This window comes from Vulpes lagopus, unplaced genomic scaffold (genome assembly GCF_018345385.1).
Source record: "Vulpes lagopus strain Blue_001 unplaced genomic scaffold, ASM1834538v1 ctg48, whole genome shotgun sequence".
Lineage (NCBI taxonomy): Eukaryota > Metazoa > Chordata > Mammalia > Carnivora > Canidae > Vulpes > Vulpes lagopus.
In genome coordinates this window covers 186,374-213,036 of record NW_024570855.1, presented here as the reverse complement: position 1 = coordinate 213,036, position 26,663 = coordinate 186,374, and the positions used below count along the sequence as shown (strand labels likewise).

General features: G+C 48.6%; 1 protein-coding gene across 14 annotated transcripts in view; it reads left to right on the top strand.

The window, feature by feature from the left end:
* The window catches only part of LIMCH1 (LIM and calponin homology domains 1), a 302,543-nt gene that overhangs the window by 97,886 nt on the left and 177,994 nt on the right, over positions 1-26,663 (top strand). For 13 of the 14 annotated variants that reach the window (XM_041742412.1, XM_041742409.1, XM_041742410.1 and 10 more), the window contains exon 2: positions 22,438-22,508. The exons of the other annotated variant lie outside the window; for it this stretch is intronic. In XM_041742412.1, the coding sequence (XP_041598346.1) occupies positions 22,438-22,508 (71 nt within the window). The remainder of the gene's footprint in view (positions 1-22,437; positions 22,509-26,663) is intronic. 14 annotated transcript variants of the gene reach the window in all.

Sequence of the window (26,663 nt, the reverse complement as noted above, 5' to 3'; positions counted from 1 at the left end):
ACCCTCTCCCTCGGCCCTCCCCCCTAAATCTTTAAAACCATATAAAAAAAAAAATAAACCACTGCCACAGTTGAAATGAATCCGACCACATCTGAGTGACGGACCCTCTTCCACCATTGTTGATCTCGCTTCTTTTTTTGGGGAAAAATAGGATCCTTTATGTCGCTCCAGGGTACGGAAGCGTGGTCACAACTCAAAACTCGTACCATGCTGGTTGATTTTCTGCCTCCTTCTTTATTTTTATTTTTTTAAAAATATTTTATTTATTTATTTATTTATTTATTTATTTATTTATTTATTCATTCATTCATTCATTCATGAAAGAGAGAGAGAGGCAGAGACACAGGCAGAGGGAGAAGCAGGCCCCATGCAGGGAGCCTGACGCAGGACCAGATCCCAGGTCTCCGGGATCACGCCCCGGGCCAAAGGCAGGCGCCAAACCGCTGAGCCACCCAGGGATCCCTGCCTCCTTCTTTAATTCAGGGATAGATTTCCCACATTTTTGCGAGTTGCCTCTCTGGGATGTCCCATCCATCAGTGACTCCCATGTCTCGTCAAAGTGAGAAATGGAGGGAACCCTGAACGTGGGCTGAGGACCACGCTTGCATCCTGGGCATTTCCATGGTGTCTGACGTGTGGCCGGCTACACACGGTCCAGAAAAACTTTCCTTTTAGTTCTAACACCCCATCTTTCAGGACGATATCATTGCTGCCGGTTTTGAAAGACTTGTAAATATTCTTCTGGCTTTGAGTTTCTTCTGGCTTTCAAGTTTAGAGTTCCTCAAAGAAACAAGCCGCAGGATCTCGGGCTCGTGGACGACAGCTGCAAAGCTAGAGGGGTTCTTGAGCCAGAGCCCCAGGAGGGGATGAGGGAGGGATGGGCCCTCAGACGGCGGCTTTTCCTTCCTTTATCTACCCCAGGCTGTGTGGATACTCACCATACCCTGGCAATCGCTCACGTCAACGTCCCCTGTGCCCGTCATTGCCCAGATCCAACAGGTAACGCCCCGCTCTCACTTCGCACAACTCCTCGGCACCGGTGGACCGCCAACCACGCCTTCCCTCTTCAAACATTTTTCATCCTCCCCTTAGAATTGGCCTCCTGGCACATGAGCTGTTCCCTCCGGTTCTCCTTTGCTGGGCTCTTCTCTTTTTCCTGACTTTCGATGGTTGGCGGGCCCCAGGGCTCAGCCGTTGGACCTCTTCTCTTGCTCATGGACGGTTTATGGCTGATTTTATCTCGTGGTCTACGTCGAAGCGCGTACCTCTAGCACCTTGCTCCGAGCTCGACTGTATCTCTTTCCCCGGTGTCTCCACTGGGGTATCACACGGTCGTCTCAGTCTTGATAGGAATAAAATGCTGCTCTCTTTCCGGAGCTGCTCCTCTCCAAGCCCTCCCTGTCTGAGTGGCTTGTACCACCTTGCATCCTGTTGTTCACAACGTACAGATATTCTCGAAACTTCTCCTTTGCTGATATCTCTGGCTTGGTTAGTCCAGCAGCAAACCTCTTAGCTTCTATCTTCAAAATAAGCCTGGGATCTGACCACTTCTCAATGCCCCCTTGGCTACCGCCTAGGCCAAATTACCGTTTTTCTCACCCGGCCTATGCGGTACTGTCCTCAGTGTCTTCCTAGCATCAATCTTGCTCATGTGTCTCGCCGTATCAATTCTCCATCCAACGGCCAGAGTAATTTTTTAAAATGTTACTCATGGGATTCCCTGGGTGGCTCAGCGGTTTGGCACCTGCCTTTGGCCCAGGGCGCGATCCTGGAGTCCCGGGGTCAAGTTCTGAGTCAGCTTCTCCCTCTGCCTGTGTCTCTGCCTCTCTCTCTGTATCTCTCATGAATAAATAAATAAAATATTAAAAAAATAAAATGTTAATCAAATCACATCACTTCTCCGCTTAAAACTGTTTCCAGTGGCTTTGAACAGAATAAGTCACGAGGTCCTTGTCATTGTCTGTAAGGCTATTAGCCGCCTCTCTGCCCGCGTCTCGTTGGCCTGCTACCCTCACTGGCTCCGTTTCTGCCATCCTTGCTTCTTCTTCACCAGGAATACCGTGTGTCCATCCACCTGTGGGCCTGGAGCTTGCATTTCTCAGCCTGTAATGCCTTGCCCTTGGCAATGAGCGGTGCTTACTACCTCCTTCGTTGTCTGATTACGGGTCACTTCTTTGGTGAAGCCTTTTTAATGTAAACTATCTCCAGCAGCCAACCATTCTTTCCACTTTTTATCCCCTTGTTTTGCTCTATTTCTCTTCATAGCTCTTATCATGACCCTATATCACGTCGTTTATTATCTGTGTTGTCTACTAGACGGTGCTGTTGATTCAGAGACTGCATCTCCAGGGTCTAGAATAGCATCAGAATACGTGCTCTGTAAATAAGTGTTGAATTCCTTAATCTACTCAGGAACCCGGGGACAAAACACACAGGTTCTAATGGCCGTTCTGGGTAGATTACACCAACAGTTCTCACGTGCTCTCATATGCATCATCTCATTTAATCCTTACTTAAGATCAGTGCTATCAAAAAAAAAAAAAAAAAAAGATCAGTGCTATCATCTTCCCCGTGTTAGAGGTGAGGAAAGAGCTTCATACAGATGTACGTCATCACATAGAGAATTAGTGGTGGGCGCAGGATTTAAGCCCAGATCTTTTGATCATAAATCCTATTTCACAGATGAGAGACAATAAGTGCTTTGGGAGTTGGAGAGAAATATGGGTTACCAGGAAATATAGGCCCTCGTGGGTGCTTTGTGGAAATCTTAAGAGTATTAGTATCTGGAGATCTGCACGTGGGACGGGGCATGTGCGAAGGGTGAAGGCATTCTGAATGCTGTGAACGGCCGAGCAAAGGCAAAGAAACAGGGGTGTGTGGGGGGAATTCACAGGAAGAGGAGACTCCTGTAGCGGGTTCCTTGACCAGCAGTTTGCAGTTAGGGCTTGAGCTCCAGGCAGTAGGAGACATTTGGAAATATTTGAATCAAGACTGCCACAAGCAGACAGGTACTGCAGAGACCTCCTGGCTTGGTCATCAGCGCAAAGACGAGGGGGCAGAGGGGAGCAGAGTGGGACAAGCAGGAGCAAGGGCCTGGGTTGGAAGGATTTGCTCTGAAAGCAAGAGAGGCAATTCATAGAGGTAGAAAAAAAAAAGGTGCTGATGGTGGAGGAGACTCCAAGATTTTGGAGAACAATTTTCTTTGTGTCTGAGAACGCCGTCCTTATTAAAGCAAGGCATGCTTTTGAGAATATAGGCGGGAGAGTAATCAAATCTGAGGTTGAAAAAAAATAATAAAAAGAACAACAAATCTGGGGTTGAGATTTTGAGTTGTTAGTAGAAATCTGGAAAAGAGTCGTCATGTGAAAAATAACAAGTTACAGGACATGCACAGTTGGGTCTTAATTCAGGCAGAGAACCACGTTCTGAGCTCCTGTCCTGTGTTGGTTCTAACTTCTTAATAAGAAAATATTTTTTGTGTTTTTTGTTTGTTTGTTTGTTTGTTTGTTTTGCTTTTTAGACCGTGCTCATCGTGTTGTGGTGAAGTTAAACTACTATGCGTCGTGACTTTAGGCGAGGTGAAGCTTTATTTTAGAAGCTGACTCACTTTGAACTGGTTTTTAATAAATGTTCTAGGATGGTAGAAAGATCTGGGTGGAACAGTGCTTAATAGTTCAAAGCGAGCACTTGAAAATCTATTTCTGCTTCTTGGTAATAGGATCTCTGAAGTTCCAGAATCATTTTCGAACTGGTTCACTGGTTCTTGGAGGCCCTGCTATCCCAGGTCGGTGGAACTGGAGAGGATTCTGAGGTGATTGCTTTTGCACCTGGCATTCGATGGAAATTGTTTGGGGGAATTACTTAGTCGGATATCTAAGAAATATCTAGTGTTTATCCTCTCAGAGACTGGATTTAATGGCCAAATGGCTTGATTTGACCCCATGCATGGCTCCGAGCTACTTGATTATTAAAATTCCTGACTGCTGAGTTCCCCGGTTAAATTGCAAATTTAAATTAAACGTGTGTGTGTGTTTTGTATCTCTATTTTGAAGCAGCCTGTGATCTATCTTTATGACTTACTGAGTCCAGCCCTGTGCTCGTGTTCTGGGAGCGTCCTTTCCCCCTGCCCATCTGAGCTCATCCCCACTTTTCGGAAGACCTCTTTAACATCCCCTTCTCACTGGCCTTGTTTTGCTTCTCCGAACCTTCATACGCAAGTGCACTTGTCATGTTTCTTTCCTTAAGTTCACCCAGTTTGGGTTTTTTTAAAAAATTATTTTATGGCTTAAAAGCTTTTGCACAGAGAAAGCAAGTCTGTGGGCACGATATGCTCCATGAGTCCACCTCTTTTTTTTTTCCTTCTTTCAAGAGAAGCATAAAAACCCTTGATTGTTTAAACACTAGCACTTCTGATTTTTAAATTTGGCAGCTTATTCACATTTTTTAAAAACCCGGCGACTAGGTGACGCAGTACGGCGAAGGCCAGACGACACGTGTGAGGGCCTGGTGGGTGCCCCGGCCGGGAGTCAGCCAGCTCTGAAGAAAGCCAGAGTTTCCTCTGGTTCCACCCACCAGGGACTTTTCTCCAAAAGAGGTCTCGGTCAGACGGTTGGGGAAGTGCTATGTCATCTCCCGCTGGAGGATGTCTGTGCACCCTGGCCCGTTACGAGTTCTGAGAAGCTCAAAGTCGGAAAAACAACAACAAGAAAAACCCATACATATTTTAAAAACACAGCATTCCCCAAAGTTACTTGACCGTGGAGCCTTCTTTCCACATCATATGGCTTGTATCCTGCGGAGCGAGGGTTCTGCGGGGCCCCGGAGGTGCTTCTCCAACGATTCCTCTCTCGGGCAGGACGTGAAGGCCGGTCCCCACGAACTAGTACCAGACGCCCCCAAAGACGTGATGTGAAGAGCCAGTATTGTCCGGGCATTTTCACCCCACCCAGGGCCATAGACTGCCAACCCACTAAGCTCTGGTGAATGGGTTTTGGAGGTACCTGCCGGTGCCAGGAGTGGGGATGAGGAAGCGTGTGCCATTCGCGGTCCGCTGTCTGAGGGGCCGGGTCTGCCCCTTTGTCTTTCGGCAGGTCTGTCGCCGCCGTGGGTCCCGCCAGCACGCTGCATAATGGATGAGGCCAAAGGGACGGGGCAGCAGGTGTTCTAGCAATTAAAATAAAGGAAGGAGGAGAAAGAACAGAGCTGCTGATTGTTGGAAACAGCATCCGTCCTCCCTCCTTCCTTCCCTGAACAGCAGCTCTTTGTGTCCCTCGGCGAGAGGCAGCAACTGCTCGGCCTGCGAGTTCCGATTACCTCCGAGCAGGGCCGTCAAGGCTGTCGCTTGGGTAGCCTGTGTCCTTATGTCTGAGGGGAAGTGCATATTCCCCTCGTCCCGGGTAAATGCCCCCAAACTTACTTAGTTAAAAATCTCATTGCTGGGCAGCCCGGGTGGCTCAGCGGTTTAGCGCCGCCTTCAGCCCAGGGCATGACCCTGGGGACCCGAGATCGAGTCCCGCGTTGGGCTCCCTGAATGGAGCCTGCTTCTCCCTCTGCCTGTGTCTGGGCCTCTCTTTCTCTTTCTCTCATGAATAAATAAATAAAATATTTTTTTAAAAAAAATCTCATTGCTGTGGGCACCTGGGCGGCTCAGTCGTCTGAGGGCTCTGGCTTCAGTGAGGGTCGTGGGCTCCAGGTCCTGGGATCGAGCCCTGCGTCGGGCTCCCTGCTTGGTGGGGAGTCTGCTTCTCTCTCTGCTGCTTCCCCCACAGTCCTGCTTGCTCTCTTTCTTTCCCTCAAATAAAGATATCAATAAATAAGTAAAAAATAAAATAAAATAAATAAATAAATAAATAAATAAATAAATAAATAAGTAAAATCTTTAAAATATATATACATTTTTAATGCTGTTTGTTAGAATGCATCTGGGAACAATGACTAGCTTCGCTCTAATTCTTGGCTCTCCTCTAAAAGGAAGAGGAAGAAAGACGTCTGCAAATTTAGGCTGAGAGACTGTACAAACTCTCAAGGACCTGAGCTATATTGCACAGCTCGGAAACATTGACTTCCGGAGAACAAAAGTAAAAAAAACAAACAAAAAAAACCCCCCAACTTTATATTTGAGTTTGACTGCTTGCAAAAGGCCTATTCTTTGGATGATTGTTATTGCTCCAGTTGTCAAGAATTCAGTAGAGACCTTTTGCATTGCTTAACCTGTAGCCAGAAAGTTGGAAACGGCGATTGGAAAGGATACTAGATCCCCATCATCGCAATAGTTGCGTGTTCTCTAAGAGGTTGAGTATTTACACACAGGAGCGTGTGCGAGTTTAGGAGCATTGACGTTGCTATACGGTCCTGTGCTGTGTTTCCAATTATTATTTGATAGATTCCCAATATCATGGATATTTGGAAATTGTAATGCATTTAAAATACCGTATTTACCTGTTGGCCTCACCGTGTCTATGTAACTCGGATTGCAAGGTCGTGGTGACATTTTGCCGGAGAGAGGATTCTGTGACGCGCTGACATCAGGTTGAGCTTGCCCTGGGCGGTGGCGGGAACCCACACGGCGGAGGCAGCAAGTGCTGGACATCAGGGCTCCCCGGTCCCCTCGGGAAAACCCACCGCCAGACGTGCAGCAGAACGCGCCTTGGCTCTAGGCCTTCTCTGAGGATGCCTTGATCATAAAAGGTCTTTAAAATATAATGCAGGACCTCGTAGAGCACAGCACTAGTGCTGACGACAACAGGGTCACCTCTTAAAACTTTTCTCCTTTCTCCTTCTCCCCGGGGTTTTGGTTAATGTTGGTTCAAGATGATGCGTGGGCAGCAGCGCCCAACGCTCAGTCGGTCTTGTTTTTGGTTAAGCGCAGCCCTCGCCTGTTGGGTTCACAGTCTTCTCGTTTTTTCCTTAATTGCCCCGCAGTTGTCCTGCATTACACGGGTTTTCTCACAGTCTTTTGCATCACCCTGAGGCCAGGGCTCCCTCTTGCTGATGTGGATCCTAGTCGTGCAGGAAGGGCGAGGAGAGCTGAAGACCCGGAGCAACGCTCTCTGCCCTGGGGCCGAGGTGGCAGCTGCTCCCTCCGTCTGGGCCGCTCATGGCGCCGCGGGGTCGTGAGGCCCAGTGACGGGCGGCATGTTGGCGGGGGACGAGCACCTGCTGTCTTCACCACCAACCAGCCAACAGAGCAGATTTTCTGCCATAACACATTATTTGTGAGTTTAAAGAACCAGAGGACGATAGATAGGGAGGGATTTTTAAAAATTTTTTAAAAAATTTATTTTTTTATTGGTGTTCAATTTGCCAACATATAGAATATATTCTATATGCTATATAACATATAGCATAACACCCAGTGCTCATCCCATCAAGTGCTCCCCTCGGTGCCTGTCACCCAGTCACCCCCATGCCCTGCCCACCTCCCCTTCCACCACTTTTTTTTTTAATTTATAAATTTATTTTTTATTGGTGGAGAGGGAGGGATTTTATTGCGGAAATGCCTAACGGTCTTAGACAAGACGTCTTGCCTTCCTTCCTCCTCCTCCCCTCCATTCCCCGTCAATAGGCATTTATTTATTTTTCATTCCATAGGGGGTCACGTTGTATATAGGATTATTTCAGTTTGGATTCTTTGGATATTTCTGATGATTCTTTGCATACAGAGATAAAAATATAGCATATCACGGGTTGTTATTATTTTACCCCCGCGGCATTGAGCCAAGTGATAACAAACGTGTGGCCGTTTTGACGTTTTTCTGGGTTTGGGGATTTATTTCCTATTGCACGCCATAAGGAAAAGGCACACTTGAAGAGAGGAGAAGGTGACACGACAGTGGGAAGTCAGAGCCTTATTTTTTTTATTTTTTTTTTTAAATATTTTTTTAAATTTTTATTTATTTATGATAGTCACAGAGAGATAGAGAGAGGCAGAGACACAGGCAGAGGGAGAAGCAGGCTCCATGCACTGGGAGCCTGACGTGGGATTCGATCCCGGGTCTCCAGGATCGCGCCCTGGGCCAAAGGCAGGCGCCAAACCACTGCGCCACCCAGGGATCCCCAAGTCAGAGCCTTATTGACAACTCAGCTGATAATAGGGGAGAAATCACAGGGACACGGATATTTAGGAGTGATTTTGTGTGAACTCAAAAAGACCTCTCGGAGGGGACCGTGTGAGCTTGGGCACGCACTGTGGCTTTGTGTGAATTAGGAAAGCATGACTCTTCCTTTGGAAGCGTCGGTAGGGTCTGGCCAAGAGAGCCCACGCTGGCGCTTAGCCTCAACTTGATCAAGGAGCCAGCGGGACCCCCTCGTCCGAGGCACAACCTGTGTCATCAGCCATGACAACCCGACTACGCCCTGGGAAGCTGAGGCATCCATGAGTCAGTTGTGGTTTGGCAAAAGATGCTGTTATTATTGTCATCAGAATTGCAAGGTGGGAGGCTGGGGTGGAGGAGGGCTCAGAAAGCCTGTAGAGTTGCATGGTGCTGTCTTCCAGAAGGGAAGGGATTTGCCAGAAGTGGTTGGTTATTGGCAGGACTACGGCCAGCACCCGTTGTCCTAACTTCTGGCCTCCTACCAGTGCTGAGGAGGTGTCGCCAGACAACTGTGTGACTCACACAAAAGTACCATTGATGGAAGATGAGGGTGAGGGCGCTGTGGCCACTCCTCGCACCCAGCGCCTGCCGAGAGCCATTCACATGGCAAACTCACAGATGATGCGTCTTCTTCTTCTTTTTCTTTTTCTTTTTTTTTTAAATGATGCGTCTTTTCAAAGCCAGACAGTACATTGGCTCTTTTGTCCGATATCCACGTATTTGTTTTAAAATATACTATGCAGAGGACATGCATAGATCCCAGCCACTGTTTTAACAGTGGGCTTGAGGAGTATTATTATATGGAGGTGTCCTTCTGTTAACTGGAGTGAAAACCCTTTGAAAAGTGAAAGATGATGGATAAAGAAGCTGTGGTTTATGTATACGTGGAATATTCCTCAGCCATTAGAAACGACAAATACCCACCATGTGCTTCGACGTGGATGGAACTGGAGGGTATTATGCTGAGTGAAATAAGTCAATCGGAGAAGGACAAACATCATATGGTCTCATTGATTTGGGGAATATAAATAATAGTGAAAGGGAATAGAGGGGAAAGGAGAAAAAATGGGTAGGAAATATCAGAAAGGGAGACAGAACATGAGAGACATCCAACTCTGGGAAACGAACTAGGGGTGGTGGAAGAAGAGGTGGGTGGGGGGTGGGGGTGACTGGGTGACGGGCACTGAGGGGGGCACTTGACGGGATGAGCACTGGGTGTTATTCTGTATGTTGGCAAATTGAACACCAATAAAGTACAAATTTATAAAAAAAAAAAAAAAAAGAAAAGTGGTCTCTTCCCACTCTGAGCTCTTTTGAGTAAAACCAAATGGAAAATGGCTTTACTCACTAACGAGAAAAAAGAAAATAAGGTTGAGTGAGTCACGACGGAGGTCAGCCTATGTATTCCCAGTCCTCCCTCTAAAAATCTTCAGGATTATAAAATATAACACAATTCTAGAAACCGCGTGAAACCGACACAGAGCTCAGTTAATTACTGAAGGGGGACGGTCTTGGAAACACCGTGTCCTTGATCCAAACCAAGGAATAGAATTTGCCCCCTTGGAGACCCTTCCTCGCCTCCTCCCAAGGAGACGTCCTTCCCTCGTTGGAAGAGTCACTCTGCTCATCTTATATTGACCATTTCCTTGGGTTTTTTTCATACTTGTGTTGCCCAAGTCATGGCAACTTTTTATTTTATTTTTATTTATTTATTTATTTTTTTCATGGCAACTTTTTAAGGCATAAGCTATTTAAAATGTCATCCTAATATCTACATATAATGAGCACTTTATCATTTTTTAAAAAGATTTTATTTATTTATTCATGAGAGAGAGAGTGGCAGAAACCCAGGCAGAGGGAGAAACAGGCTCCATGCAGGGAGCCTGACGCGGGACTCAATCCCAGGTCCCCAGGATCATGCCCTGGGCCGAAGGCAGGCGCCAAACCGCTGAGCCACCCGGGCTGCCCCATTTTATAATTTTTTAAAGCATAATTAGCCTATATTAGTTCCAAACGTACAACATATCGATTTGACATTTTTAGAAACGACTCAAGTGTGCTCATTGTGACGTGCGGTCGCGCTCGGTCTCCGTACGACCGTTGACCCTACTGCCAATGCTGGGCTTTGCGTCACCGTGCCTTATTTCTTTTATAACCAGGAGTTCGTACCTCTTAGTCCCCTTTATTTTTATTTTATTATTTTTTTTATTAGTCCCCTTTATTTATTTCACCCGTCCCCCCTGCCCTGTTCCCCGCTGGTGACCACCGATTTGTTCCCCATATTTAAGAGTCTGGGTTTTTCTTTTTCTGGGTTTGTTTGTGGTTCGCTTATTATTATTACTTTTTTATATTCCACATATAAGTGCCGTCATCTGTGTTTGTCTTTCTCTGGCTGATTCCTTCCACCGAGCACGATGCCCTCTGGGCCCATCCATGTCGTCACAAACGGCAAGGTCTCCTTCTCTTCCGCCGTGTTTTATTTTCGCTTGGTTATCTAATAACTTGTTCGGGTGAAGCCTAGTAGTGTCCTAATTTGACTTGGATGCCTTCTTAGATGCCAAATCCTGGTGAAAGACAACAGTTTTGCAGTTACTTGGGATTCTCGGCGGAGGATTCTTCGGTTATTAGACCATCAAGTGGCGAAATGGATCGTTCCTCACACGGCCCTGCCGCAGTGACTGCATGTACCTGGCAGCGTCCAGTCCCAGAGCTTTGCCCCGAGTCAGGAAGCTGAGGGGCTTGACCCTTCTTTCCTTGCCATCCTCGGTGCTCACATCACGTCGGTTGGGTGGCTGGCGAGTGCCGTTTGCGTGCAGGGAGCAGGTGAGAGGGTGGGTGCATATAAATGAAACGCCCAGTAGCACACTGGCAAGTGAGTGATAGTGACTGTCGTCGGTGGGAACAGGTAAGAGAAGGGGAGAAGGGGCCCTAGGAACGCGACCGAGTGAGGAGAAGGCGCGGGCTGGGCTGCGCACCTGTGCGCTCTGAGGGCTGAGCCGCTTGGTGACTTTGCAGTCCTAGCCCCAGACACCGGTTTGCTACGAACATCTTGGAACATTGAAAGAAAGAAGGAAAGAAGGAAAGGAAGGAAGGAAAGAAGGAGGAGGGGGGAGGGAGGAGGGAAGGGAGGTAGATCAGTTCAGAGAAACCCACGTAAACCCCACCTGGTTTCAATAATTGCAAACATTTTCTGCATTTCTCTCTCTCACACGCTCTCACATGTACCCCAAGTATTTTTTCAACCATTCCAGAATAAATCACAGGCATCCGACCTCCTTCCCTCTAAATACTTGAGCATGCAGCTCCAAGTCCTCCTACGCAGCCACAGGCCGCTGCCGGTCTTCGTCAAGTGGGTGATGCCCTTGTCGTAGCAAATGGCCGGAATGTTTCAGGTTTCCGCGCTGGTGCCCAGAAGGCCCTCATTGAAGTTTCGTTGGAAACCGGGGTTTTCTTTCTTTTCTTTTTTTTTTTTTTTTAAGATTTTATTTATTTATTCATGATAGAGAGAGAGAGAGAGGCAGAGACACAGGCAGAGGGAGAAGCAGGCTCCATGCAGGGAGCCCGACGCGGGATTCGATCCCGGGACTCCAGGATCGCGCCCTGGGCCGAAGGCAAGTGCTGAACTGCTGAGCCACCCGAGGATCCCTGGAAACCGGGGTTTTCTTAGAGAGCAGGCAAAGCATTTGAACGATTGTCTCCCAAGCCTCTCCCCTCCTCTCTTCTTGGGGACGGTGGCATGTTGAAGGGCAGTCTTCCTACAAGACGTGTCGTATCCTGGGTTTGCACAACTGTTTCCCCGTGGTCTCGTTTTGCCCAGACGCTGCGTGGAGGCGGCTGGCACGCCGGCTGCCTGTGTGCTTTTATATCCGGCACCTGCAGGCCCAGCTCCATCTGTCGAGTGGCCCCAACCGTACCCTTTTTCCTGAGCTTTATTTCTGAAAATTGCAACCACCTGATTTAGACACTGAAGTCGTGAATTTCTTTCTTTTTTTCTCTTTTTTGTCTCCTTAGATATAAAGCTTGGGGTAGGGGGGGGGGTGAGGAGGAAGTAAGAACTTCCAAGCAGGATGAAATATCCTACTAGATGGTTTCTACGTGTGATTTGTAAACTCCAAGTGCCCCAAAGAACAGGCTCCTGCGACTGTGTCTCGGGGCCCCGGGAGCGGGCTCAGACCTGAAGCCACTTGCTCAGGGTCACGCAGCTCCTGAGTGTCAGACCTGAAAGCTGGGCCCGGACCTGCCTCATTCCAAGATTTTTCTGCGTTAATGTGCCGAGGGGTGGGTGACGGTCATGTACACTGAGCTGCCAAAATTAGCCCGGACTGACGTATTTATTTAAGGACCAGACCATGCCACCAGGTAAGAATGACGGCGGAGCCAGAGTGTGTCCGCTGGACGCCGGCCTCCCGGGCCCCCTGGTCGGCTTTACTCCCCGCAACGCACGGACGCTTTGTGTCGTGTGGGGGCTCAGTGTGTGCTGCTGGGTCCCGTCCCCTGGGAGGCGAGTGCACCCTGAGGCTGCGCACCCGCCACGGCCCACGGCGCCCCACGCAGGATCCGAAGCTCCCGGGTGCTTCTGAGCGTGGCCTGCGTTCTTCATCAGGTCCGGCGGTTTCAAACTAGAGTCTGTCAATCTGCGGCTGCAAAAGGTGCCTCTGGCTTTCTGGTGACAGATGGCATTTCGCTATCCTGCAGGCTAAGGGCCTCCGCCTGGGGCTAGGGAGGATCACGGTCCTGACACTGATTAAAGCACTGCAGGCCTCACGTCCGTTCCTTGGCTACGCGGAGCGCAGGGCACGCAGGCAGCTGTCGTGCGGAGAGTGTGGCAGCGCAAGGGTGGCGGGAAGGGGCCTGGCCGGCCGCATCCTCGCCGAGAGCCACCGTGGGACCACAGCGAGTCGCTCCACGGCACCTGTGACATGCAGGGCTGTGCCGATGACCCGGGCGGACATCAGTGCGGTGCGAAGGGACGCCGGGCCGGCCGTGGGGGCTCCTCGGCGCTGCGCGCGGCCGCGGTCATGTCGAGCGGGCGGGACAGGCTCGAAGGCCGCTTGGAGGGAGCACCCGGCCCTCCTCGCTGCTCCTGGGTCAGGGACGTGTCTCACACTTCGGACCCCCTTCAACGTGAAACGGTCAGTAGGTGACCGGGGGGACGTGTTGGGGAAGACGCTGGGCGTCGGATGCTCGAGCGTGGGGAGGAGGCTCGGTGCCACATTGGAAAATGCGAGCTCACGTGCCCTAGTTAAGGAGATGTGAAGGTGGGGTGCTTCTAGAAAGGCTGAGTTATGGTACGAGACGCATTCACAGGCGGGGCCTGCCCAGCGGGGGACCGTGCGGCTGGCGAGGGGCAAGGGCCGAGCGAAGGAAGCACGGGAACCTGTCGTACCCGCAGGGAGCGAGTGCCTGCCGCGGCCGTGGCCGTGGGCCGCCCGGTGCTGGGGGGCTGCCTGCCGAGTGGGGGTCGAGGGGCAGCGGGGCTGTCCCACCCGGGGGGGCCTGTACGACGCCCGTGGTCCGAGGAGCCGGGAGTGGCCGCTGTCACGCTGCTGAGACCTGGATCCACTGAGGACACATCAGGGGGCGGATCCGGGATGTCCCAGGAGGACCGGGGAGGCATGGGCTGCTGAACACCAGAGAGGAGGACCTGCGCCCAGTATGGAAGAGAGAAAGTAGTAACGGGCTCTAACTTTAGTGCTGTTGTCCATGTGACAGTGACAGTCACCGTCCGGCCATGCCCAGGCGCCATGGTGGGATTGGCGTGCGCCCGCCGCGCAGGCCCCTGGAGGAGGGGCAGGCACCCTCCCTCTGGGTGGGGGGAGCTGATGGCGGCTGCGGGTTCGTGGCTCTGCTGAGCGCGCTCCTGCTCCTGTAGCCCGGGCCCAGCCCACGGGTCTCCACTCAACTTGAGGCCTTGTCCGCGGATTGAGAGTGGCCGGGCCGGCTCGTAGGCCTGCGGGCGACGGGGAGAAGGTGGCGGACACTGCACGCTCACGCGGGGAGCTTGGACCCTGGAAGGCGGGGAAAAGGGGCACCCGGGGGCTCAGGTGGCGAAGCATCAGGTCATCATTCTGGGGGCCTGGGACCGAGCCCCGTGTGAGGTTCCCTGTTGGGGGAGCCTGTGCCTCCCCTCCCTCTGCCTGCCACGTCCCCTGCCTGTGTGCTCGTTTTCGGTGTCAGATAAATCAATAAATCTCTTAAAAAAAAAAAAAAAAAAGGAAGGAGATGAACCGGATATGGTTGGAGGGGCCAAATTCGGGTCTTTAAGGGAAGAGGGAACGCGCGCTCCCAGCTGGGGGATGAAGACTACTGTGGGCCGAGGGGCAGGTAGGCGCCCGGCGATGGGATGGCTCCTGGAGATGGGACGGGATGGCACCTGGGGAGGCGACGGTGCCTGGGGAGGGGACGGGACGGCACCCGGGGAGGGGACGGCACCCGGGGATGGGATGGGATGGGACAGCAGGGGATGAGAGGGGACAGGACAGGATGGCACCCGGGGATGGGAGGGAATGGCACCCGGGGATGGGAGGGGACGGTGCCCGGGGACGGGACGAGATGGGTAAAGTGTAGTTCTTCCTTCGGAGGAAGGGCTGAAAAGAGAGGGGCAGAAAGCACCTGTAGAGGAACGTGGGCTGGGGTAGCTGAAGGAGGCCTGGGCAGCCAGTGTGCACCCACCCAGCCTTGACGTCCACCAATAGGGCTGGGCAGGTGCGCGAGGCCCTACGGACGGCATCCAGCACAATCTCACCTCGGGGGGCCCTTGAGGCGTGAGCGGTGGGGGCACCGGGAGAACGATGGCCAAGGAGCTCCTCCCCATCCCGCCTCGCTTCCCATCAGGGTCAGCCCGGGGCTGTGGCGCCCAGACCTTTGACGTGGGGGCCGTGCCCACGCTGGCGCCTCGGGACCCAGCACCCCTCCCGTGGCCTCCCGGCTGCGCTGGGCCCTTGGACCCCCCTGGGCTCAGGGAAGCTTTGCGGGGCCTGGGGTCTGCGTGGACGCCCTCCTCTGGCTCCTTCCATTGGGGCCTGTTGAGGAGCAGGTCCGCAGGGGCCGTCCTGGCCTGTCGCGGGCAGAGCCATTCATTCCTCTGCTCGCCGCTGCCCCAATCATGCTGGGGGCCGAGGACCCTACAGTCCTACCACCCGGGGCTCAGTCCTTGGTCGCATTGCTTGACCTCTGGGTTTCCTTGGTCTCGCAGTGGAACCAATGACCATCACAGGAGCCACCTCACTGGGTGCTTATGGGGTCATATGACATCATCCCTGGCGGCATTTGGACCCGAGAGCACGTCCGGCGGGGCTGGTGGATCTGAAGGCGCCCAGGACTCGGCTGTGCCTTCGGGGCTGCACCCTTGTCTGCTGCTCCCGCTGCGCCCTCGTAGGCCGCGTCCGTGCTCCCCCTCCGTTGCCCACCCTGCGGTGTGATCCTTGCCCCTGGGTTGTGGGTTCTTGCTGGGCGGCCTACAGATTGCACTATTTCGGTCTCACAGGCACCCCTGGTACATCGTCTGGCACGACACGGGTACTCGGTGGATGATTGACTGGCCGATTGCTAATTCTAGTTCAGGGGAGTATGACTTATGGTTGTTTATGAAGAGTTTCCATAGAAACTTGATTGGATTTTTCTAGCAACCCCACGAAGGAGACAGAAATAGCAGTGGATTTATTTCTCAGTAAATGTGAAAAATAAGAGCAATTCTGTTCTGCTTTATGTTACAGTTGAAGTGTGAAAATATGCAGAGATGTCCTTTTATTAAATAAGTCAGATGTGATCAGGAGAGAAGGGCGTGTAAGGAGCCGCACATGATCTTCTCCCGTGAATTTCAAAGGCGTATTATTTTTCATTTTACTGTTTAGAGGAGGAGATCACAACCTTGTGAAAGCGTACCTTTTTTTTAATTATCATTATTTCAACAAATATTTATTGAGTATCTACTGCGAGCCGAGGACTTCTCTAGGCTCGGGGTACGCAGCACGGAGGGACAAGTAAAATCTCCCACTCTCACCTTACGAGGTGGACTTGGGAAATAAAAAAAATAAAACGTGGGATGAAGCGTGCCTGTTTTTGCACAACTTAGAAAATATCCATGTCTTTCAAAAAGTCAAAATATATTAAATTCTGTATTTTTTTCAGTTGCCTGAATCCAGGGACCATCGTTTTGTCAGGCAATGGACTCTCCTCTTAGGGCCATGTTAATAGGGTTTCCAACGTTTATTTAAAATCCTCTTCAGGCGTGCAGTTTATTAGGGGACTGCAGTTTGTCCACCAGATTGCTTTAAAAAACAACAACTGGGGGATTCCTGGGGGGCTCAGCGGTTTGGCGCCTGCCTTTGGCCCAGGGCGTGACCCTGGAGTCCCGGGATTGAGTCCCGCGTCGGGCTCCCTGCATGGAGCCTGCTTCTCCCTCTGCCTGGGTCTCTGCCTCTCTCTCTCTCTCTGTGTGTGTGTGTCTATGATGAATAAATAAATAAATTCTTAAAAACAAACAAACAAACAAACAACTGAAGATTAATGAAAATATTTCTGAAATATAGTTCGTATAAATGATAATGAGCAAGAGGCTGGCTCTTGGGAGTCTTTAACTCTTCCTGGCAATTAATAATAGTGTAACAAGGTAGTTAGCAAAGTGTATCATTTTGATATATAATGTGTTACATTAGAAACACATAAAAATGTTACCATCCAGTTGTGTGGTTGTGTTAGTAGACTTTTTTTTTTAAGCACTCCATATTTCAGTGATTTGAATGGTTGAGAGCTGCGCCACCGACATGCACAGACTCAGAAATATAAAATTACCTTTTAGTTCAATGAGAAGGAAATCAAATACAGATGAGTTTACTTAATAATTCCTTGTGTAAAATAGTGGGATAACACAACTGTGGTGGCTTCCTCTGCTTTTGGTTTAATTTCTCGGGTAGATGGAAGCATTTCTTTTCCTCCAAAATCACCAGTGTTCTGTTAAGCTATCCATTTATTATTTTTTAAAAAAGATGTTGTTTATTCATGAGAGACACACAGAGAGAGAAGCAGAGACCCAGGCAGAGGGAGAGGCAGGCTCCCTGCGGGGAGCCCGACGCGGGACTCTATCCCAGGACCCCGGGGTCATGCCCTGGGCCGAAGGCAGATGCTCAACCCCTGAGCCCCCCAGGCGTCCCCATTTATTATTTTAATCTGACATTTGCCACATGTCCCTCCATTGCTGTAAATCACCACTATTTTGGATAGTGATAAAAATGAATTAATCCTGAAGCATAAAGCAGGGAAAGAAATCTGGTCTTAGGCTTTCCCGAAAGGCGCGCAGGGCACAGTTGGTGACATAGGTGCCAGCGTAAGTGCTTCTTGGATCTCTCCGAATGAGGACGTGCGCACAAGGTCATTAGAGCCACTCACGGTGGCGTCCAGTGGTTTGGTCCGCGGTTTGTATTCGTTTTTTTATTTGTTTCTTGCTTGTTTCTCTGGTGAAGGCCTTGAGGGAACAGTAGGAACTTTGGCCCTTAGTGTGAGTGAGATGGGGAGATATTGAGGGATTTTAAGTGCAATAGTGGCATGATCTAACGTCACGAGGTTACCCAGGCTTGCTCCGTTGAGAGTAGAGGGAAGGGAGGCAAGGGTGGGAGCAGGAAGGCCAGTGAAGAGACTTATCTGGGCTCGGAGTAGGTGGTAGAGTGGAGGCAGTGAGAAGCCGTTGAGTCCTGGCTAAGTTCCGAAGGGAAAACCAACGGAATTTGTTGGTGGGTGTGATGGGGTGTGACGGGGTGTGAGGGAGAGGGGTCAAGCATGGCAAAGCTGAACAGCTGCCAGGATGGAGCTGCAAGGACTAATGGTCAGATAGGCGAGGGTCAGCAGGGAGTGGAGAGCAGGATCTGGGGGAAATGATAAGGCGTCCTTGACATTTCAAGCTGCCTTTCCACTGCTAGCCCTGGGATGCTCCTGAACTCGGGCGCTCTCCCCACCACTCCTCTCTGTCCCCACCTCAGGCTCTCCGTAGTAAGAGTTTTCCTGGGTCTTCCCCATCCTGCTCAGCGTCCTTGGAGAGTCATCGGGAGCTCATGGCTTGGCCAGTGCCTTGTCTGGAAGGTTAATGAGAGGCCTTAGTTGGGATCCAGGGGGGAAGGTTAGTGAAGCTTTTGGGGGATGATTGTTCACTTCCGCTGCTCCTGGACCGTGGGTGCCGGTGGTTGATTCTTGACAGTCCTATTTTTTATAGCAATGGTTTAATGCTGTCAAGAAAGGAACAGTAATTAACGGTCTTTAGCGTCAAAATACACAATGTGTGACGTTGTAAACACAACAGAAAGATGTTGCTGAGAGGGGTTGTTGAGACAGGACGTCCGAAATCCTGATTCCAGTGGAAGGTCGTCCTTTTCTGATGCTGAGCTGTTGGCTCACGTTCATAGGCGAGGTCAGGGCTTTGTAAAATTTCCTGTGCGTGTGAGTCACATGGGGGGGGTCTTTTTTGGGATGTTGGTTCTGATTAAGTAGATCTCGTAGAGGGAAAGGAGGGCTGGACTGTATTTCTGACATTGATTCCAGGGGAAGATGCTGCTGCTGCTGGTCTCAGGACCTGCCTCTTCAGTGCATGGTCCTTGTTGAATCTCTGGAGTCTATTCAACTGTTGACCTTCTTAACCAAGATCTAGACCCGTCTATACTGAATGACTTGGGCTCGGAAGAAAGGATGGCATTAGGGTCCGCAGAGAGCAGTGAGAAGGCTGTGGCCTGATGGACACAGGAGCAGGGAAGGAAGAGAGGAAGAACAGAGGCAGAAATGACCTTCCTCCAGATGCACGGGGCCCCGTTCCCACCTCTAGCGTTGGCAGTCGGGAAATTGAATTTAATGCGGCTACACCCTGGAGGATGTTAATTAGCAGACTGGCTGTTAAATCAAGTCTCCTTGACGTGTCTTCCGAGCCATGCATCACATACAACATAATTTTAAATAGTACATGAGAATTTTGAGTAATCCATGGACCACCAATGTTTTCTTATAATCTAAATAGTCCTGTTACCTTCTATTTAGGATATGAGTTTTAGGTATCCACTTTCCTCTCTGAGCGTTTCACATGCAGTGTCCATGTCTGATTGTGTTTCTGATGACCCTGCCCATTATCATGGCTCATTAAATGGAGAGGGACCTGGGTTATCTTGGCCAGAGATTCTGTAATAGATATAGGTAAACCCTCTGGGTTCCCACTGTTAGCACCCCAAATTATAATAAAAATGTAAAGAATTGGGGAAAATGTTTTCAGAACCTTCTAATCACTTCTTGGTGAATAAAGGTTACTTTTTTTATATATAAATTTATTTTTTATTGGTATTCAGTTTGCCAACATATAGAATAACACCCAGTGCTCATCCCATCAAGTGCTCCCAAAAAGGTTACTTTTACAGATCATGTTAGTGGTGTTTTAAGAATATAAATTAGAACTAATAGAGTCAGGAAAGAAAATGCTAAATTTTTTAAAGTCTGTGTTTAAAAATCTTAGCTTTTTAAAAGAGATATTTCGTAATTTCTTTATTTTAGGAAGAGAGCTAGATATTTGCAAACTGTAACTACAAGCTACTTTTTATCCATTTTCTCACATTCCCTTAAGTAAAAATGAGAAGTTATTAACAAAGGACTATTTTTCTTTTTTTTCTTTCTTTCTTTCTTTCTTTCTTTCTTTCTTTCTTTCTTTCTTTCTTGAAAGTTCTAGGAAAGTAGGGAAAATTTAAAAAAGAGAACAAAAATCACACCTGCTTCCCACCACGAAGAGACAACATGTTGGCATATTTTCTGTGTGTGTGCATGCGTGTGTGCATGTTTTAATATTTTTGCCTGATTTTGGAATCAGGGTAATCCTGACCTAATAGAATAAGTTGGGAAGTATGCTTTCCTCTTCAGTTGTCTGGAATAGTTTATGTAGAATTGCATTACTTCTTCCTTACACATTTGTTGTAATTTACCAGATAAACCTTCTGGGACTGACATTTTCTTTGGGGAAAGTTACCTGTTTCTTTATTGAACGAACTTGGGTTGTTTGTGTCAAGAAATTTATCCAGTGCATCTAAGTTGGTAAATATATTGAAATAAATTCATGTATAAAATTCACTGTTATCTGTTTAATGCCTGTAAAATCTGTAATGATGTCATCTCTATCATTCCTGATGTTAGTAATTTGTGTCTTTCTCTTCTGGCTAAAACCCAAAGATTTTTTGTTCTATTAGCTAAAGATTTATCAACCTGGCTGGATGTTTCCCAATTTTATTGGTCTCAAGTAAATTGCTTTTGATTTCATTGATTTTTCTTTATTGCTTTGTGGTTTTCTATTTGATTTGATTGCAACTGATATGGTTCCCCCCTTTTTTTCTACTTAATTTGGACTTAATTAATGTAGAAAGAAACAAAATTCATTAATTTAAGGTCTTCTTTTCTGTTACAGGTGTTTTGTGCTATATATTTCCCCAAAATACTGCTTTAGTGTCTTTCCATACATTTTTATGTTGCCATATTCTTTCACTACAAAGTATATTCTAATTTCTTTTTATTTCTTCTTTCATCAGTGGGCTAACATGGCATTACTTAGTCTAAAATTATTTGGATTTTTTTCCTAGAGATATTTCTGTTAATTTCTGTTAATATTCTGTTAATTTCTAAGTTAATTCCATTGTAGTCAGATGACATGCTTTTTTTATGGGTTGAGTTATTTTAAGTGTGTGGAGACTTGTTTACTGACCCAGAAGTTGGTCTATCTCAATACATGTTCATTGTGAACTAAAGGAGAAAAACATGTATTCTGCTATTGTAGGGTGAAGTGTTGTTGAAATGTCAAGTAAGTCAATTTGGTTGACAGTGTTGTTCAAGTCTTCTATATCCTTACTCATTTTTTGTTTGCTTATTCTATCACTTGTGGGAGAGAGATAATATATTTCTAATTTTAGTTGTGAATTTGTTTATTTCTCCTTGAAGATATATGTTTTGGCTTATGTATTTTGAAGTTTTTATTAGATGCAAAACTGTTTAGGATTTTTTTTTTTTGTCTTCCTAATTAGCTAAACTCTTTGTCATTATGAAATGACTTTGTCTGTCTTTCATATTACTCTTCTAAAAGTTTCTTTGTCTGATATTAATATCCAGCTTTTCAAAATTAGCATTAGCATGTTATTATTTTTATTCCATTCTTCTATTTTTAACCTACTGCTATATTTATATTTATTTTTTTTTAATTAATTAATTTATTTATTTATGGTAGTCACACACACACAGAGAGAGAGAGGCAGAGACACAGGCAGAGGGAGAAGCAGGCTCCATGCACTGGGAGCCTGACGTGGGATTCGATCCCGGGTCTCTAGGATCGTGCCCTGGGCCAAAGGCAGGCGCCAAACCGCTGCGCCACCCAGGGATCCCTATATTTATATTTAAACTGCATTTTTCCTAGGCAGCACATTGTTTGCTCTTGCTTTTTTTCCCAATATGATAATCTCTGTCTTTCAATTGGAGATGTTTAGGCCATTTGTATTTAATGCACTTATTGATATGGTTAGGTGTAAGTCTACAGTATTGTCACTTAATTTTATTTTTTTATCTGTTCTGTATTCTCTTTTCCTCTTTTTTCTTTTTGCCTTTTTTAATTATTAGGAGTATTTTTTATGGTTCTAGTTTATCTCCTTTCCAAGCTTATTAACTATACTGTGTTTATTTTGCTACTTTAGAAGTTGCTTTAGGGTTTATAGTATGCATATTTATCAGGCACACTGTAGATACTCAATATTCTTATATTTGACAGTGAGTGCCCCAGTGCCTAGGTCGAACGGCTGCTGAGAGCCAGAGGCATCAAGAATCAGTCCTGGGCTGTTACTCATTCTTTTCCAGATTTTATTTTCCTCTTTCACCCCAAATTATTATGGGTATTGGCTCTCATATTCCTGTCTTGATGTTTGTCTCTTGAGGTTAAGTGTCTGTATCCTCCCCTCCTCTGCCCCTTTAATGTTTTAACAAATAGAGACTTTATCCTTAGGTGGTGCTTTCTGCAGACTTTTTTGAAAGTGTGTGGGTTGAGGCCGTGGCCTTGACTTATTATGGCCAAGCCCCAAAAGTAATATCCTTATCAGGAAGAACAGACATTTTTTTTTTTAAGGTATTGGGTAGGAAAAAGCTTCAAAATAATGGTCTAAATTTAAGATTAGCTGATCTCAGCAAAGCTACACATGGAAAGGAAATTCAGACCTAACAGATTTTCCCCATTCTTGGAAATGTCACCAGTTATTTGAAGCCTCTTAAATATTAAAAAAAAAAAAAAATCATTGAGCTTCCTGATTGAAAAAGAAAAATTTATGCTCTCTCTCTCTCTCTCTCTCTCTTTTTCCAGCAAGTAACCGGCAGAAGTTTTGGTGACAGAGATTTTCGGACAGGGTTAGAAAATGGAATCCTCCTCTGCGAGTAAGTATAGTCTATTATTCAGTCTGTTTTTGTTAAGAAAAATCATTAGTGCTATTCAGTTCATCTGAAAACTTTGTATTTTATTTTGAATTTATTCATAGTTTGATTCTGAAATTTTAAAAAAATCACTGGGTCAGGCAGTAAATATAAGTAAGTGAGGGAGTTTGAGTGTACGAAAGGGAGTGATGGGGACTTTCTAATTAGGTAAGAAGTATCTGGTAGCTGCTTTAGCTCCAACCATCATTTACTATGTAGGAATCTGGGCCCAAGTAATTGAAAGGATGCAGACCCAATTGTAGTAAAAGTAGCAGCTTTTCTCCCCATCGTCCTTTCTTTTTTTTTTTTATTAACTCTCATTTACTTTATTTATTTATTTTTGGATATGCAAAAATTCTTTTTATTATTATTAAAATATGACCTTTATTTTATTTTTTTTTATAAATTTATTTTTTATTGGTGTTCAATTTGCCAATGTATAGAATAACACCCAGTGCTCATCCCATGAACTGGAGGGTATTATGCTGAGTGAAATAAGTCAATAGTCCTTTTTTCTTCAAGGAGAAATGCGCATGCCCTGCTTGCTGTTTCCAAGCATTCCTTCCTGCAGGGCCTCTTCGCTCCTCTCATACTTTTACTTCCTTCACTGCCTCTTTTCCCTTTATTTTTTTATTTTTATTTTTATTTTTTATTTTTTTTAGAAGGAGAAGCAGCCTCACTGCTAAGCAAGCAGCCCAATGTGGGGTTCGATCTCAGGACCCTGGATCATGACCTGAACGGAAGGCAGACGCTTAACTGGCTGAGCCACCCAGGCGCCCCCCTTTTCCCTTTATTAAACCTCAATCAGAGCTCATCTCTTAGATGAACCATAAGTAGTTTAGCATCTCAGTGGAGACAAAGGCAGGCAGACCACAGACACCTCCCTTGTGTTCCAATACCTGCTTCTCCGATGGTTCTGGGCTTAGCTTTCTCCTGATGTGGATGGACTGAATCTGGTCTGGTTTATGTACGTTGTGGTCTCTTAACTCTGTTGAAGTGGGTCTTTGGTACCAAGTTTTATTTAACTGACATTCGCTCCAAAGGTTCCTGTAGGTGTCCACCTCCCCACGACGCTCCCTTGAGTAAATCTGCCAGGGTTCAGTATTGCCTCCCAGACTTTGGACTGGGCAGGTTCATCTGCAGACAAGGCTCTGGGTCTGGACACTTTTGCATGAATAGAACTTGTTTCTCGGCGCACCTGGTGGCCCAGTGCTTTAAGCGACTACCTTCAGCTCAGGTCAGGATCCCAGCATCCCGGCTCCCCGCTTTTCCCTCTCCCTCTGCCCCTCCCCACGTCTTGTGTGCGTGCGCTCTCACTCTCTCTCAAATAAGCAAATAAAATCTCTAAAAAGAAAAAAAAATAGAAGAAGAAAGAAGAAAATAAGTTGCTTCTTCCCTCGATGAAAAGGTTAAGTTAGAGGATGGATTCAGTCCTGTGAGCAGCGGCGCTCTCCGTGGGCCTTTCCCAAACACGTTGATGAGTGTTGGGGCTGTTTAGGGGTGGAGGGATGGGGTTTGGGCCCAGGCCAGGTTAGGAAACACTATGGTTAGACAAGGTGGAGGCACAGAATGTAGCCAGGGGCCTCTTTAGATAAATAGAGGGTTTGGACTGCGGACAGCCAGGGGCAGGCGGAGGGAGCTGGCCGACTTGAGCCTGCACAAGGGTCACTGAGCGGTACTAGGCCAGGCTCAAGAGAAGTGTGCTACTGTCTAAGCCTCCTACCCGCCGAGGATGGGAGTCCCTGGGGTACTTGCAGGAGTCGGAGGACTGGGGCGAGTCCTGGCTTCCCTGTGGGACCCACAGAGAGGGTGCTAAGGCGCATGCACCGGATGTAGCCCGTCTCCACCTGGGCCATTGGGACAGAGCTGGGGCCACGGCTGGAGAAAGCAGAACCAGATGAGAGCCTCAGTGCAGGACCCCCGGGGCTGACCGCGCCGAAGGTTGGGCAGTACAGGAGGAAGAGATCCCCTCCTTTCTGGGCAGAGCAGGGCCAGGCTGAGATCAGCAGCAGTGACTCCTGGGCCTTGGGTCCCGGGAGCGTGTGGCGAGGCCTTGTGCCGTCGCTGGGGTTGCTGGCTCACCGCGAGGACCAGACGGCAGGGACGGAGGGTCTGAGCACAGCGTGAGCTCCCTGACGGTGGGTCCTGGGTCTGACAGCAGATGGGGGTGTGCAAGGCCGTGCCGCTCTCTAGGACCAGAGGGCACCTCCTGGGTGCTGGTGACTAAGGGGTTCTGGCTTGGAACCCTCCACCAATGGGGTGACACGCAACACTGTACGAAGAACTCCCTGTAATTTCAGATTTCAAAAACTAGCAATTCAGCTCCTCAGAGACTGAGGCTTTCATAACATGCAGCCCTCTTTTTATTTTATTTTTTTAAAAGATTTTATTTATTTGTTCATGAGAGACACACACACACAGAGGCAGGGACCCAGGCAGAAGGAGAAGCAGGCTCCATGCAGGGAGCCCAACACGGGACTCGAACCCGGGACCCTGAGGTCACACCCTGGGCTGAAGGCTGGTGGTAAACCGCTGAGCCACTGAGCTGCCCGAGCCCTCTTTTTAAAGATTGTTGGATAAATAAAATCTTTATTTTTTTAAAGATTTATTTATTTATTCATGATAGACATGGAGAGAGAGAGAGAGAGGCAGAGACACAGGCAGAGGGAGAAGCAGGCTCCACGCAGGGAGCCCGACGCGGGACTCGATTCTGGGACTCCAGGATCATGCCCTGGGCCAAAGGCAGGCGCTAAACCGCTGAGCCACCCAGGGATCCCCTAAATAAAATCTTAAAAAAATAATAAAATAAAAATTTTTGGAGCTTTTCAAGTTCGTATTATTCAGAACAGAAGCCCAGCTGGTGTCCTGTAATAGTGTTGTGACCCCAGCGGAGGAACACACGAACAGCGTCAGTGAATGACTCCTTTTGTTCGACAGACTCTCCTCCCTTTGTCTGGGTTGGATTGGCCCTAAATGCCGGTCCAGCCAGGGAGACGTCATGCTCCTTGTTCACTAAACATTTCCTGAGCTGTTGATGGGTCTGAAGAAATTCATAGTTCTCATCAAACAGAGGGCTTCCTTCTGGGTCTGGGGTCTGGGGTCTGGTTTTTTGCTTCTTGCCAAACTTCCGTGTGGCCTGTGAGGACTGTCCTCATACCCGCTGCACGGAAGCGATCAGTGGAGGCTCGGGGGATTAACTAACCTGCCTGAGGCTGTATGGACGAGAAATACATCCAGGGCCTGGTTTCTTAGCTTTTGCTCTTAAAGACTGTCCTGAGCCTACAGTTGGGATGTTAAAGGGAGAGAGAAGCAAGAGGCCCGGGGCTGGTGCAGAAAAGGCTGAGTGTGGAGGGAGGAGAGGGCAGGGGGTGATGTGAAGGACAGCAGGTGGTCTTGGGGTGTAGGCACCCCGCGGGTGCTTGGGGTGGTCTGGTCTTTCCTTTTCTTCTACGATTATGTATTTTGGAGAGAACGCACACGTGCGTGCGTGCACATGAGCACAGGAGGGGCAGGGAGGGGAGAGAATCTCCCTCAGACTCCCTGCCGAGCGTGGAGCCCAGTGCAGGTTTGATCCTGGGACCTGAGATTAGGACCCGAAACGAGCCCTGGGTGCCCGGGGGCCTCCCGAAGAGGGGGAGCGGGTGCAGGGGAGTGGTCGGGGGTGCGGCTTGGGCCTTCTCAGGTGGAGCCTGGGGACAGGGATGCCCAGGGGCACCTGGGGCTCCGGGGCAAGAGGGAGCTCCAGGCAGGGAGGGAGCAGCACCAGGGAGCCCTGCGGACGGCGGGCTGCGTGTGCCAAGGCCGGGGACAGCCGACGCGCTTTAGCTGTGACCGTTCATCGCCCCAAACGTACCCTGGACGTGTGGGGGTTAGATGCTCACGTGACGGGACGGCCTGTGAAACACGTGTGGTCCAAGCAGGGCCGGGCTGCAGTGGCGACAGGGTCACGCCATAGAGGCAGGGACCAGCTGCTGCAGGTGGCCCCGAGCACTGGAGGGCCTCGGAGGGAGGCGGCGAGCAGCAGCCCCTATGGGGGCGCCCCCGGGCCCTGCTTCCCAGCACCCGGCTCGCCCTGCTCTGAGAGAATTCCAGAAAGGAGCCTTCTGAGTGGTTTCCGTG